This window comes from Sceloporus undulatus, chromosome 6, assembly GCF_019175285.1.
Source record: "Sceloporus undulatus isolate JIND9_A2432 ecotype Alabama chromosome 6, SceUnd_v1.1, whole genome shotgun sequence".
NCBI lineage: Eukaryota > Metazoa > Chordata > Lepidosauria > Squamata > Phrynosomatidae > Sceloporus > Sceloporus undulatus.
This window is the reverse complement of record NC_056527.1, coordinates 106,286,008-106,300,437: the sequence shown is the minus strand read 5'-3', so window position 1 is coordinate 106,300,437 and position 14,430 is coordinate 106,286,008. Positions and strand designations below refer to the sequence as shown.

General features: G+C 43.4%; 1 protein-coding gene across 1 annotated transcript in view; it reads left to right on the top strand.

Moving 5' to 3' along the window:
• The window catches only part of MYADM (myeloid associated differentiation marker), a 15,872-nt gene extending 1,448 nt beyond the window's left edge, over window positions 1–14,424 (top strand). The window contains exon 2 of the mRNA XM_042476213.1: window positions 12,844–14,424. Coding sequence (XP_042332147.1) covers window positions 12,855–13,751 — 897 coding nt within the window. The 5' untranslated portion in view covers window positions 12,844–12,854 and the 3' untranslated portion in view covers window positions 13,752–14,424. The remainder of the gene's footprint in view (window positions 1–12,843) is intronic.
• Window positions 14,425–14,430: the final 6 nt, after the last annotated feature.

Genomic DNA, 14,430 nt, shown 5'->3' with positions numbered 1-14,430 from the left:
TGGCTTCCCCTTTTTAAGAACGCCCCACCCCCCTCCAGGGCATGGTTTTTGTTTTTTGGGTTTTTTTGGGAATTTTTTTTTTACCAAATAAATAATCCATACAACGGGTGCTTAACTTTCCTGTTGAGTGTAAATGTGTGGATTTTTAACTCCCTTCTCCAACTGGTGGGCTGCACTATCATGGACTCCAGTTCCCATCAGCCCCAGGCAGCAGAAGGGATAGCCAGGGATTCTGGGAGCTGTCATCCAAAACAGCTGGAGGGCATCAGGTTGGAGGAGAGGCTGACTGAGAACTTTTTGTGAGGATGATCTGCTTCCAACTCTCTCTTTCTTGATCAGAAAAATGGAATAAATGGATTGGGTTGGAAATGTGTAATTTTGGCATTCTGCCATACTCATCTGCACTATTGTTGTTCAAGTCATTTCTGACTTATGGGGACCCTATCATGGGGTTTTCTTGGCAAGCTGCTTCAGAGGAGGCTTGCCATTTACCATCCCTTGAGGCTAAGAGAGTGTGACTCACCCAAGGCCACCCAGTGGATTTCATGGCTGAGCCAGATTCGAACCATGGTCTCCAGAGTCATAGTCCACTGCTCATATCTATGCAGATGTGTAAATGGAAGGTGCAGAGAGCATCCTCTAAACAAGACATGTATAGACAACCAAGACCTTTTAAGATCCTGTTGTTGTTGTTGTTATTGTTGTTATGTGGCTTCAAGTCCTGTCTGACTTATGGCAACCCCAAGGCAACCCTATCATGGAGTTTTCCTGGCAAGATTTGTTTAGAGGAGGTTTGCCATTGTCTTTCACTGAAGCTGAGACAGTGTGACTTCCCCAAGGTCGCCCAGAGGGTTTCATGGCTGAGCTGGGACTCGAACCCTGCTCTCCAGAGTCATTGTCCAATGCTCAAACCACCACAGACCTGTAAAAGCTGTAATCCTACCAAATTAGTAGGTTGTGGCCAGCTTGGATTCGTGGCTTGAATGTTGGACTTTGGAGAACAGGGTTCAATTCCGTGCTGGTGCATTAAAACCACTGGATGGCCTTGGGTAAGTCACACTTTCTCAGCCTCAGAGAATGGCCATGGCAACCCCCCTCTGAAGAAACTTTCCAAGGAAACCCCATGATAGGGTTGCCTTAGGGTTGCCATAAGGCAAGAATGACTTGGACCACAATAATAACATTCCATTGAATTTAAAGGGACTTAATATGACAGATTTTTTAAATGGTACTGTATAATCTTCTCCAGACATCTAATGAAGTGGGAAAATACCCGCCACAATATGGACATAATGGCTAAATGGAGCCTCCATGAGCAGCAGCAGTCTTGCTTTGACAACCATCTGCTGAGTAGAAATATCTGGAGTGGCTTTTGCCTTCCTTCTCTGCTTCTGAGCTTCCCTGAAGCATGTTTTTAACCAGAAGCCAGCATCGTCGATTTGTAACCCTCCCATGTGTTCCTGCCTCTTCTCCCACCTTTATTTTCTTTTTCAGCAACCACAAAAATCCATTACGGAAGGAAAGAGGGGGAATAGCTGCACAAAACGCCTTTTGACTGGTAGTGCTCGGTTCGCTCCATTTTGGAAGCCGCTCTGGTCAGCAGAGCTGTTTTAAGAACAGAAGTTCTTCAGTTTGCCAAACATTTGAGCCACAAACCTTTTCCTTGTTCTGGAACTCTTACTGGAAAATATGCAAGAGAGGCTGCACTCCTTGCATACTTGGACTCCAGTTGCATCTGCACTGGAGAAATAATCCACTTTGACACCACATGAACTGCCATGGCTCCATGCTATGAGATTCTGGAAAGCATAGTTTGTTGTGTTCAAGTGGTGCCGAACTGGATTATTTTTCCTGTGCACATGCATCTTTTGTCTCATGGACCATAGTGGGACTTAATTCAACATCAGTATGCAGCAGGTCCGCTTAATGGGGTGTGGTGGTTTTAATATCTCATGGGAGCACTTGTGCCTTATCAAGATGAAAGTTGTGTTTAATGGTGTGTGCAAATGTTGACCGTGTAATGATGCTCTTAGCAGAATGGTTGGTTTCCCAAGTGGATCCATTACGATCCACAAGCACTTGTTGTATAAAGGCCGTGTCTCTTTGACAGGAATGCTTGTATTAAGACCCTGGCAGTGCGATGTGAGTTTGTAAGGGAAACAGGTGTGCATTATGACCGGAGACTGTGTGTGAGCTGGTGGAAAACTCCTTGAGTGTTTATCAATACTTGGGTGTTTGTTGTCAGTACTTGTGTGTGCACATGGAATGTATGATTTAGTAGTTTGAGCTCTGGATTATGATTATAATTCTGAAGACCAAGATTTGACTTCTGGCTCAGCCATGTAAACCCACTGGGTGACCTAGGGCAAGTCACACTCTCTCATCCTTAGAAGGTGGTAATGGCAAACCCAATCTGAAGAAACCTGCCAAGAAAACCCCATGATAGTTTCACCTTAGGGTCACCATGTTGGAAGTGTCTTGAAGACACACAACAACAACAGCAACAACCAAACAGAATATATATTTCTATGTGCAATGGATCTACATGCTTGAGAAGAAAGGTAATGGCTTGTGTATTTTTAAAAAATCCATGTTCCTTGGTTGTCTAAAAGTCTATACAGTAAGTATGATTTCTATATATGCTTTAAATCAGGCCTTCCAGCTGTTGCTGGGTTGCAGCTCCCATCATCCCTCCTCATCCACTGTGCTGTCTAAGGCAGGTGGGAGTTGCAGTCCAACAGCTTCTAGAGCAGGCCATCTTAAGAAACCTAAAGTGGGGGACAAACAGTGTATTTTATGTTGATGTCCTAGCAGGATGACCAAACATTATCTGTTTCCAAGACATGAGCTACATTTCAACCTTCTGTCCGAGAGGAATTTTAAACCCCATGATAGAGTCACTATAAGTCAGAAATGACCTGAAGGCACACAACACACACACATACAGAGGTCCACAGATTGCTCACCACTGTTTTACATTATTGCTATGCACCCTGACTCCATGCAAACACTTGAAAAGCCTATTCTGGTCCATAGGATTTATCCTAGCCGATGCATACTGTTATTAGCCATCTGTAACCTACATAGTATATATAACCTTTTTCCATATATAAAATATTCCAAGGGTTAGGATTGCCATCCCTGAGGACCTCCAAACCGGGAAAAATGTAGGACACGGTTTAAAATGTAGGACCTCCCCTCCCCCTTTTTAAAAAAATTTCCTGGCCAGGAAATTAAAAAAAAAAGGTCCTACATTTTTAAACCTTGTCCAAGGCCTGGCTGGGGCCTGGGAGACAGTGTCTCCCAAGCCCCGGCCAGGCCTCGGAGGACTCCGTGGTTGGGGCGGCCCCCAGGGGGCCGGGGGGGGGGGGGGGAATCCTGGGGGCGAGGCCAAACCGGGACGGGACTGTGCGGACCCGCCCCAAACCGGGAAAGTCCCGTCCCCAAGCGGGATATGGCAACCCTACCCAGGGTTCACTAAGGTCCTCTACCCCAGATGAACAATATTTTTGCAATTTGCATTCCAGGCTCTTGGATAAATTGACACTTCAATGAGCGTACAGAAACAATAGTGCCGTTCAGGTATTTGGCAGTACTGACAGTCAGACAAACAAACGCCCCACGACATGCATGCTTACTTCCCTGCTCCTCTGGCCCCACCCCAATCCAAATTGCACAGAAATATTCTGTTGTCCAGTCCGGTGTGTTGCTTTGCAAATGAAGAAATCATATTGTTTGAGGGATGAACTGCTCAGAAGATTTCATGGCTTTGGAAATTTACAAGGAGAAAATTATACTTGGAAGTATTCCAAATCAGGTCACAACTGTATGTCCTAGATTACGTCAGTTCATTAGACATCTTTTGCTAAGAGCGCCAGAGCCCTGGCTCCCACGATACTCCTTGACCAGCAGAGATTGCTGGTTTTCTCAACATTTCTGATTCCAAGGCCACAGAACTGAGCATAGCTCTAGGTGAGGCCTTGGAAAGGCTACAGGTTTTAGACTGCAGCTCTGACAGTCCCCAGCTGTGTTGGCTGTGGGATCCTAGGAGTTGTTTGGGAGGGGAAATAATGTTTCCATGCTTTGCTTTAAGGAAGATTATCCTAACAGTTTTGCATCTTGCAGAGCTCTGTACTGTGTGATGCATTGGATTGCAAACTGCTCAGGGCGTTTCCTCCCCATGTACAGAAACTGTCTTGCTCAAATGTGTGACATTTCTCTGAATGTTTTCTTGGTAACATCTTGCGTTGCTTGGAGAAACCGTGTGGTCTCCCAGCCTACAGAGTGTGTGTTTAGGATTGTTTAGCCTAGAGAAGGTTATGGCCCACCATGGTTTTAATTAATCACTCTCCCCTCCCCACAATGTTACAGATTATGTTTCTTTTTAAATTTAGCTTCCATCATTCACTGGGCAAACTAAAGAAAAGCTGCTGCCCTCTTAGCCTCAACACCTTCACTGCCACATGATGGGAATAATTCTGATTTGCTTTGTAGTGTTGTCAGGATGCTTGTGATAGTGTTATGCAGAGAGCTTTGAACTCTTATTTCCTTTCCAGTCTTTAAAGTCTGGAATGGTGGGTTGTAATCATGGAAAGCCTAAATTGTAATTGATTGCTAAGTGCTCTTGGGAGCATGCTCACTAATATAGGATTTTCTGTAGCCTGTCAACCAATTCATATGTGTCCTAGGATCAGGGAGAAATGGCTTTTTCCTAGAGTGTTCCACTTAAGGCTGCAGGGGAAGGGTTAAGTCTTTTGAGTATTGTGTGTGTATGTGTATACCAGATCCTGTCTGATCTTGGAAGCTGAACAGGATCTGTCCTGGTTAGTACTTGGATGGGAGATGGCCAATGAATATCAGGTGTTGTATGCTATATTTCAGAGGAAGGAAGCCCTATGAAATTCATGGGGTTGCCAAAAATCGACAGGCAACTTATGAAATGTGTCTTCAAGCTGCCTGTTGACTTAAGGTGATCCCATAAATTTCATTGGGTTTTCTTAGGCAAGAAAACCTCACGAGGTGGTTTTGCCAGTTTGTTCCTCTGAAATACAGGTTTCCCATCTCCAGGCCAGTATTAAGCAGCTGACCCTACTTAGGTTCCAAGATCAGGCAGGATCTGGTGCCTTTTGGATATTTAGGCATTGGACTACAACTCGAGACCAGGTTTCATATTCCCACTCAGCTGTGGAAAACCGCTGGTGAGGGGTTGGGCAAGTCACTCTCTCTCATCCTCATAGGAAGGTAAAAGCAAACCCCCTCTGAACAAATCTTGCCAAGAAAACCCCATCATAGGGTCTCCTTAGGGTCTCCATACTCAAATAAGGGGCTCAACAGATCCCGATCCGGCCTTTCAAGAATGCAAAAAGGAGCCTCAAAAAGCTCCTTTTTGTGCTCTCGAAAGGGTGCCCTAGCCGCGGCAGTGCAGCTATATGGTGCTCCTTTAGCGCTGTGTCATCTGGATGCAGCGCCAGGGGGGCACCACGACACAGTGTGGAGTGGCACGCAGCGTCAGGGCGCCCTGAGGGGCAGAGTCAAGCGTGCGTTGTAAGGATACTACGCGCTGAGTCTGACCCCAGGCTGGCCTTTCAGGCTGGTATGTAAAGGGCCTAACTCAGCAGATGGATAGGAGAGGAGAAGCAGAATCCTGACCTTCCCAGTAGGTTCAGGCAAAAGCAAACTACTGCACATTGTCCTAACATGTGCATTCTTCCTTATTAATTTTTTGCCATTCCCTCCACTCTTTGATGTTGCTTTTGTCCAAGTTTTGACTGGTGAAATATTGGAGGGTATTTGAATGCCATATAACTGACATGACAATATCTGTCTGGACAGGCTAGCACAATGTTTTACTAGCCACTTACCTTTGTGGTTTGACTTGCCAAACTGCTTTAATCATCTCTTTTCAGTTGCACCATCAAGGTAGTGAACAGATTGCCACTTTTTTATCCGCTGATTCAAGCATCCTTGATTTTCCATTTTATATAAGGGACATCATTTTGCCATGCCATTATATTTAATGGGACTTGAGCATCTACGGTTATCCACGGGAGATCCTGGAACCAAACCCTAGCGGATAACAAGGGCCCACTGTACTCCATTTTAGTATCCTCACTTTTGCCACAGCCTTCTCTTTCTTATTATTTCCCTCAACCCACCCCACTGCTATTTCTTTTTCTCCATGAGTATCTGGCCTCTACTAGTTCTGATGGACGACGAGACAGACTGCAGGACACAAACTCCAAAAAAGGACTGGGAAAATGGAAATGCAAACAAGGGAAGGAAGTTGTAGTTGCTGGGATGGGCTGCTGAATCTTGGCGATGGGGAAACTGGGCAGGATTTACAAGAGAAAAGGAGCCAATGTGACTTGTTGGGAGAAGGCCCAGAAAGAAGAGACAGCAAGCTGCAGGGTGGCTGAGCTGGCAGTGAGCCCAGGAGGAGGCTTTTTCCCTCTCCTTTTCCAGTTTAGACATGAAACATGATTGAAACCAAATGTCCAACTTTGGAAAAAGGGGTTTTCTCCAGGCCTTATATGGCAAGCGATGTGTGCAAATATTTCCGCCTTTCTCAGCCCCCACTGCTGGCCTTGCAGGAAATCCAGATGAGGAAGTGTCCTCCAGCAAGAAAAGCTGAGAGATTCTTTGCTTGGAGCTGTTTCTAGCCTTTGTGGACTCTAGCCTAATTTTGGCACATTTAAAAACATGTCCCAGACCCTCCTCCCTCAGGAATTCCCATTTGCTCACCCAGACGTGGCACCATAATCGGCCACGGTTGGGTGTATAAGGGTGACAGCATCTGTTACAGCTTTATATCTCCTTATAATATACATGTACAAATACAGGTTCCATCTCCATCACACAGAGAAAGACATTGTATTTCAGTATTTCTTTCTAACCTGTTTTGATGTTTATTTTGAAAAGGTGGGAATCACATGGACTTCCAAATATTATTGAACTGTTTGCTTTCAAGTCATTCCTGACTGATGGTGACCCTAGGGCAAACCCATCATGAGGTTTTCTTGGCAAGATTTGTTCAGGGAGGGTTCACCTTTGTCTTCCTCTTGAGGCTGAGAGAGTGTGACTTGCCCAAAGTCACCCAGTGGGTTTACATAGCTGAGCTGGGATTCGAACCCTAGTTTCCAGAGTCATGGTCCAACGCTCAAACCACTACACCCCACTGGCTCTTGTTGAACTGGAGCTCCCACTGTTGCGTAAGGTTTCATGGACTTGCAGTCTTACAACATCTGGACGGCCTCATGATTCCCAGTCCTTATTTCAAACATATTTGTACCACTTCCTGTCCTACTATGTACAAAGCATAAAAACAAGTGCTGCATTTGAACACTTGGCCTCTATGCTTCCAAAGAATGTGGTTATAGAATGGTATTGACAGATTGTAAACAAATGAAATATTTGAAGAGACTGATAATAACTTTAAAATGTTTGGGTAAATAACAAGCGGTTTTGCTTGGCATCAGAAATATAGTGGTTTTGGCACCAGACCATTATATTGCTTTATTTTTTTTAAAAAAAAGAGTAATTCTTAAGTCTTAGCATAGTGATGAGGAACAAATGGCAGCGTCTATGAACCTTTGCCATTGGCTATGCTGGCTAAGGCTAATGGGAACTGGAGTCACTTGGAGGTCCACGCATTCCCTAATGTGACAACATTTCCACTTCCTGTTCCCAATTTAAAACAAAAACAAATTTACATTTTATTTCTAAATCTTAGGACAAACTGTGCAGACATTCTTAATAGGTCCAGTTAAGTCAACAAGACTGAGGTTACCTTATGGTTACCTGTATGTTATGCTCCATGGAGCAGGCAGCAGGTAGAGATGATGATGATGGTGAAGATGATTTATAATGCTGTTTCTACCAAAGGGTGGAACATCAAACATAATTAAAAGCAGACGATAAAACACAGACAATAAAAATGCTAAATGCTAAAATAATATGCTAATATACTAAAACAAGATGGGAACAATTGTGACCAGGAAAATGGAGAGAGGGTTGTGTTTTCTTTCTGCTCATGGATTTCCCCATTGTCTCGTTTCGTCCTTGATCTCACTTAACATGGGTTACTTGTACCGAAGGGTAAGAGATAGTAATTTAAGGCCCTTGGGCTAAATCTGTCTCTCAGACAGCTGGAATTTGGCCGACTGAAGGGGTGTGTGTGTTGTAGATTAGGCTCTTCACATTCTCCAAAGTGCCTCCCCACAGATTTGGAAGATGTTCTGTGAGCGGGTGGGATCTCCATACAAAAATCCTGGACGAGGCTTGGATCATGTTAAGCAATTCCAAATTTTCTGTTCTTTCTTTGTTAATACAATAGGCCCTTGGTATTCACTGGGGTTTGGTTCCAGGATCTCCCGTGGATACCAAAATCCGTGGAAGCTTGTCCCATTAAATTCAATGATGTAGTAAAATGGTGTCTGTTATATAAAATGGCAAAATCAAAATTTGCTTTTTGGATATATGCACACACACACACAGTCAGCCCTCCATATCCACTACTGTATTCTTTATCAGTGGATTCAAGCATCCACGACTATATCTAAATTCTAAGAAGCAAACCTTGATTTTCCCATTTTATATAAGGAACACCAGTGGCGTCACTAGGCTTGGTATCACCCAGTGCAGTAACTCATGGTGTCACCTCCCCCTGCATTGACCTGCTCCCATGCCATGCCATGCCATGCCATGCCATATCATACCATACCATACCATACCATACCATACCATACCATACCATGTCCTTAATAATGTTTTTCTGCACTAATGTTACTCATAAATTGTAATTCCCATGTATCACTAAATCTAATAACAATAGTTGTGACATAAACAACTAGCAAAATTAAAATTTTAGCTTGAAATTACAATATCATACACACAACCTAAATATATTTACATATACATAGTTTCATGTGGTTAAAGTGAAAATTGTGTAAAATGGATGTTTTTGAAGAAAATTTTAAAGAGAACAAAATTTGAAATTTTAAATAAAAACAAATTTTGAAATTTTAATTTTTTAAAAACAAAACCTGGGGCCTCTCCTTTCTCCTCCCACTGAGCTTCTCTCCACTCACACTATCTCTTAAAGCATTTTAAAGGGAAGCATTCTGATGTCACACAGTCTGTTTCTGCCAAACACTGATGTTTGAGGAGCAGCTCCCTACTGACACCTCTGAGGTACACCATTTTACTACACCATTGTATTTAATGGAACTTGCGCATCCATGGATTTTAGTATCCATGGAGGATACCAAACCCCAAAGGATAACAAGGGCTCACTGTACAGTATATAGAATATTTTCAAGCTGTGGATGGTTGAATTCATGGATAAAGAATCCATAGATACAGAGGGCCAACTGTATAAAGCATGATTGTAGCTGGTGAAGATTATATTGGAAGGAAGCAGATAAAGAAAGAGAATGTGATGGATAGAAAAGTAAGTAATGCAGTGGTAAAGTAGCCCCCTTTCCTGCTGTGTATCTTGCATTTTTCCAAAGTAGTCCAAGTGGAGCAGAGACAGTGGTTCTCTTATTTGACTGGTAGGTAGATCCTAGCAAGCCAACATGTTGTAGTGGTTTGAGTTTTGGACTAGAAATCTTGGAAATTCACTGGGTGAAACTCACTGGGTGACTTTGGGCAAGTGGAAAGCTATGAGAAACCCCCTCTGAACAATTCTTCCCAAGAAAATCCTGTGATACGGTCACCATAAGTCAGAAATGACTCGAAGGCACACAATAACAACAACAGCTCTGGACTACATGAATTTAACCACAGATGCAATCTGTATCAGCAAGTGAAGATACTTAATTAGAGAGGCATGGTTACCTCTGCCACAAATACGCATTCTCACTGTGTGAATGTGAAAAAGTCCTGGGAGTTGGTTAGCAGATTGTTGTTATTGTTGTGTGACATCAAGTCAATTCCAACTTATGGTGACCCTAAGGCAAAGCTATAATGGGATTTTCTTGACAAGATTTGTTCAGAGGAGGTTTGCCATTGACTTCCCCTGAGGCTGAGAGTGTGTGACTTGCCCACGGTCACCCAGGGGGTTTCATGGTTGAGTAAGGTATTGAACCCTGGTCTCCAGAGTCATAGTCCAACACTCAAACCACCATGCCATGCTGCTCTTCTTAATATATTGTGAAGGGTCAAATCCTTTGGGGATGGGTTTGGAGAGTGAAGTGGATGAAATGCTTCAGGGTGATACTTCAGAGGCCAGTTTGTCCTTTTTTTGGACCTGTGTTATTCATTATTGCTGATGTAGATTATATTTAAATCTTATCTTCCTTCCAAATTCTTGAATGAGCTCCATCTCTTTTTAGGTTAGACTGCAAGAGGTGGTGACCCAAAGCTACACAGTCAGTTTTGTGGCTCTATAGGAATTTGAATCTGTGTCTCAGCACTCTTGATTTTCAGCGCACTACCACAAGTTAGAGCCAATGTGGTGGAGTGGTTTGAGCATTGGACTATGACTCTGGAGGCAGGCCAGGGTCTGATTCTCTGCTCTGTCATGGAAACCACTGGGTGACATTGAGTGAGTCACACACTCTCAACTTCAGAACACCATTTGATATGGCAACACCTTAGAGATGCCATAAATTGGAAACTAATTGAAAACACACAACAACAAACCACACCAAGTGATCAGTTAGGAAGTGGTAAGCCTCAGTAACATAAACTATAGGACAGTGGAAGTCTCTTTTAATCTTCATTCCATATATGAATTGATAAAGTGGTTTGAACACTCAGAAAAACCTTCCTCCAAGGAGCTCCATTTTGTTACCAGAGTAGCCATGTGTACCAGACTAGATGGAAAGATAGATAGAACAGGACACGGAACAATGGATGCAAGTTCCAGGAAAAGAGATTCCACCTCAACATTAGGAGGAACGTCCTGACAGTAAGGGCTGTTCGACAGTGGAACATACTCCCTTGGAGTGTAGTGGAGTCTCCTTCCTTGGAGGTCTTTAAACAGAGGCTGAATGACCATCTGTTAGGGATGCTTTGTTTGTGAGTTCCTGCATGGCAGGGGGTTGGACTGGATGGCCCTTGTGGTCTCTTCCGATTCTATGATTCTATGACAAGTGAAGAGATAGGGCTAGAGAGTCATGCAGTTGGCTTTCATGGCAGAAAGGAGACTGAATCTGAATCAACCACATCTGTTATTCAAATCCAATGTTTCCTAACCTCAGATCTACTAGGGGCTCTTTCACATCATACAATTATAGCACTATATTCCACTTCGACTGCCATGGAGACATAGAATCCAGGGATATGTGATTTGGTGATCTAGAATGCACTAAAACTCTCTGGATGAGAATTCCAAATGCCCTTCCCTAAACTGCAAATCACAGGATTTCATAGCATGTTCTCATGGATTTAAGCTAGAAAAAACCTTCAAAAGTGGTTTGGTTTTCACACATGTTGTTGTTAAACTAATGTTAACCTGAATGGAAAGTACAAAAGCTGCTCTTTTTTACCTTCAGGGTTTTCCGAAAGTAAAAAGGAGTGGCTTTTGTCTACTTGCTCTCCACTTTCCATTCGGGTTAACCTTAGTTTAACAACAACATCGTGTGAAAATCAACCCACTTTTGGATTCCCCCCCCCAATTTAAACCCCCAATTTTGTATGGGATTTCCTCCGTGTGATAAACTCCTAAGTGTTATGAATTGTCTAGTCCTTCATGAAACATGTTGAATTGTTGAGTTTTTAAGAAACCCATTTGATTTTATTCTTGATGATTGGATTACATTCTTCCTGGGAGAATGCTCAGGCCAATTGTCTTTTCTGGAGTGTAGTCCCCAATTTCAAGTATCATAAGAAAGGGATGACAGTTCTTTTATGTTCACATATGTTCCAGACTGGATAACAGGTTGAGAAATATACTGTATTTAGTGTGTTTTTATCCCTCTCCTCCCACTCCCACTCCATCTCAGGAGTTCAGAAGAGTTGCTGTACACAAGTAGTCAGGAACCCTTTCCCTTCCTCTAAAGGGCTACATTTCTTGAAAGAGTGTATGCTGGTAGGTATGGGATCATAGCTGGTGTTGGATGAAATACTTTCCCCGATTTTCATTCTTATTGGAACTTGATGAGATACCTTAGCTTTGAGTTTATCACATGGGAGGAATTTCTCTTAAATTTGAATGAAAAGAAAGTGGGGCCAAAACGCATTCACTTAAAGTCGCTAGTTTCGCACAATTACGTCAATACGCATTCAAACTGGCTCCCCATTGCCCGAAAATAGCATGCCATTGCCCGAGTTTGCTTGTGGCAGTCTATCACGCAATAACGTGAAACCACATGATTGTGTTTGGACTGACTTTCCATTGCCCGAATTTGTATGTAGTGGGATATCACGCAATAAAGTTAAACCCCATGATTGCGTTCAGATTACCATCAGATTATACTTCCAATTCCCCTTGTCTGATAAACTCCATTGACTGATCATGGTTTGACCAAGTTCACTCTTATGAGTTTTAGGGCTAAACCTTGGCCTCTGTAGTCAGAACCTGACATTGGACCCAAAAGTGAACAATTGGTGGCTATCTAGAGACTAGTAGACCTACAGCTACCAGAATCCTTGGACATTGGCCCATCTTGGCTAAACTTCATGGTGCTTGTGACTGGAGAGCAGCAAATTCCTCACTTCTGCTCTATGATAGAGACAAGGAGTTGTTGGAGACACAACTTGGAAGTCAGTCCTCACATGCTGGCTATGGTTGATGGAATTTGTAGCTCTATACCATCTGATCCACATACACTTCCTAAATTGCATATTGTTTACTGGCTTGTTTTAACATATTGCATCATGTATCTTAATTCTTTTTAGATCTTTCCACGATGCCGGTCACCCGCTCAAAATCAGTCAACACTAGTGCCCTGACTTCTCAACTGGGTATTGTCCGCCTGTTGGAAGCAATTTTTACATGTGTTGCTTTCAGCTTGGTAGTCCACCGCCATGCCTGGCAGGGCCGTAATGGAGAGTGGTGCATGTTCTCATGGTGCATTTGCTTTGCCATCACCATTGTCATCTTGGTGGTAGAAGTTGTTGGCCTTCAGCACCGCATGCCAGTCTCCTGGAAGAACTTCCCCATCACTTTTGCCATGTATGCCACCTTGGTGTGCCTCTCTGCTTCCATCATCTATCCAGTAACCTTCATTCAGAACCAAAACCTTTACCGTGAAGAGCGAGGATATCGCATTGCTGCCACAGTGTTCTCCTGCCTTGCCTGTTTGGCATATTCCACAGAGGTTACCATAACCAAAGCTAAACCGGGAGAAGTCACTGGATACATGGCCACCGTCCCTGGCCTGCTCAAGGTGGTAGAGACCTTCATTGCTTGCATCATCTTTGTCTTCATCAGTGAACCGATTTCTTATGATCACCCAGAGGCTGTTCAATGGTGCATGGCTGTCTACTGCATTTGCTTCATCCTTTCTCTGGTGGTTATCATCCTCTGCATTGGCGAATGCACTGGCTGGCTGCCTTGTCCATTCAACAAGTTCCTCAGTGGCTACACTCTTCTGGCTGTGCTCATGTACGCAACAGCCACCATCATCTGGCCTATCTACAAGTTTGACAGGAAACATAATGGATATCCCTCCCGGCCGGGCAACTGTGGATCATTCTGCTTCTGGGACAAATGGGTTGCCATTGCTGTCCTGACAGCTCTCAATTTGCTGATTTATCTTGCTGACTTGGTGTATTCTGCAAGGCTGATTTTCATCCAAGGATAGATGGTTGGCCGGTGGAATCAAGAGTCAGGGCAGAGAAGGTCCAATGGGGAGGAAAGAAAAATACAGAGGAGGGGAGAGGGAACAACAACAGAAGGAGAAAGAAGTATCATTTTTGCTGCTTTCCCCTTGTCTCTTTCTGTGTTTCTCTCTTTCTCGTCCTATGATCCTTCCCATTCTTTACCCCTTCTGTTTGTACATTCCTTTTTTCTGCCTTCTCTATAACCCATGCGTCTTTTCCATGTTCTCATGTTTTTAGCTTGTTGTGCACTCAGACTTTTCTCCACCATCACACAGTTAAAACTGCATGAATGCTCTTTCCCTGTGTGTCTTTGCCCCTTCATTGTTTTTGGATGCTCCTGTGCCTTATTTTACTGACCCTGAAAATGGTGTAGATACATTTGGGAGATTCATAATTTGAGATAGGATGGAGGTAGAAGAACAGAGTGCATGGATGCACACATTGCCTGTAACACCAGTGCATGTTCAGGGACTGCTATTCTTGAATGAAGGGGAATCTCACGATATTTCGTTTGCTGCATCTCAGCAAATTCAAACATTTCCCAAATCCTCCTTACACATTGGTTGCTTAGCTCACAGGCATTCTTTTCTCTTTCATTGTACATATGTTGCTTCACTATCCCTATATTTAATCACCTTTAGCCCTTCATGATTCTTCTTT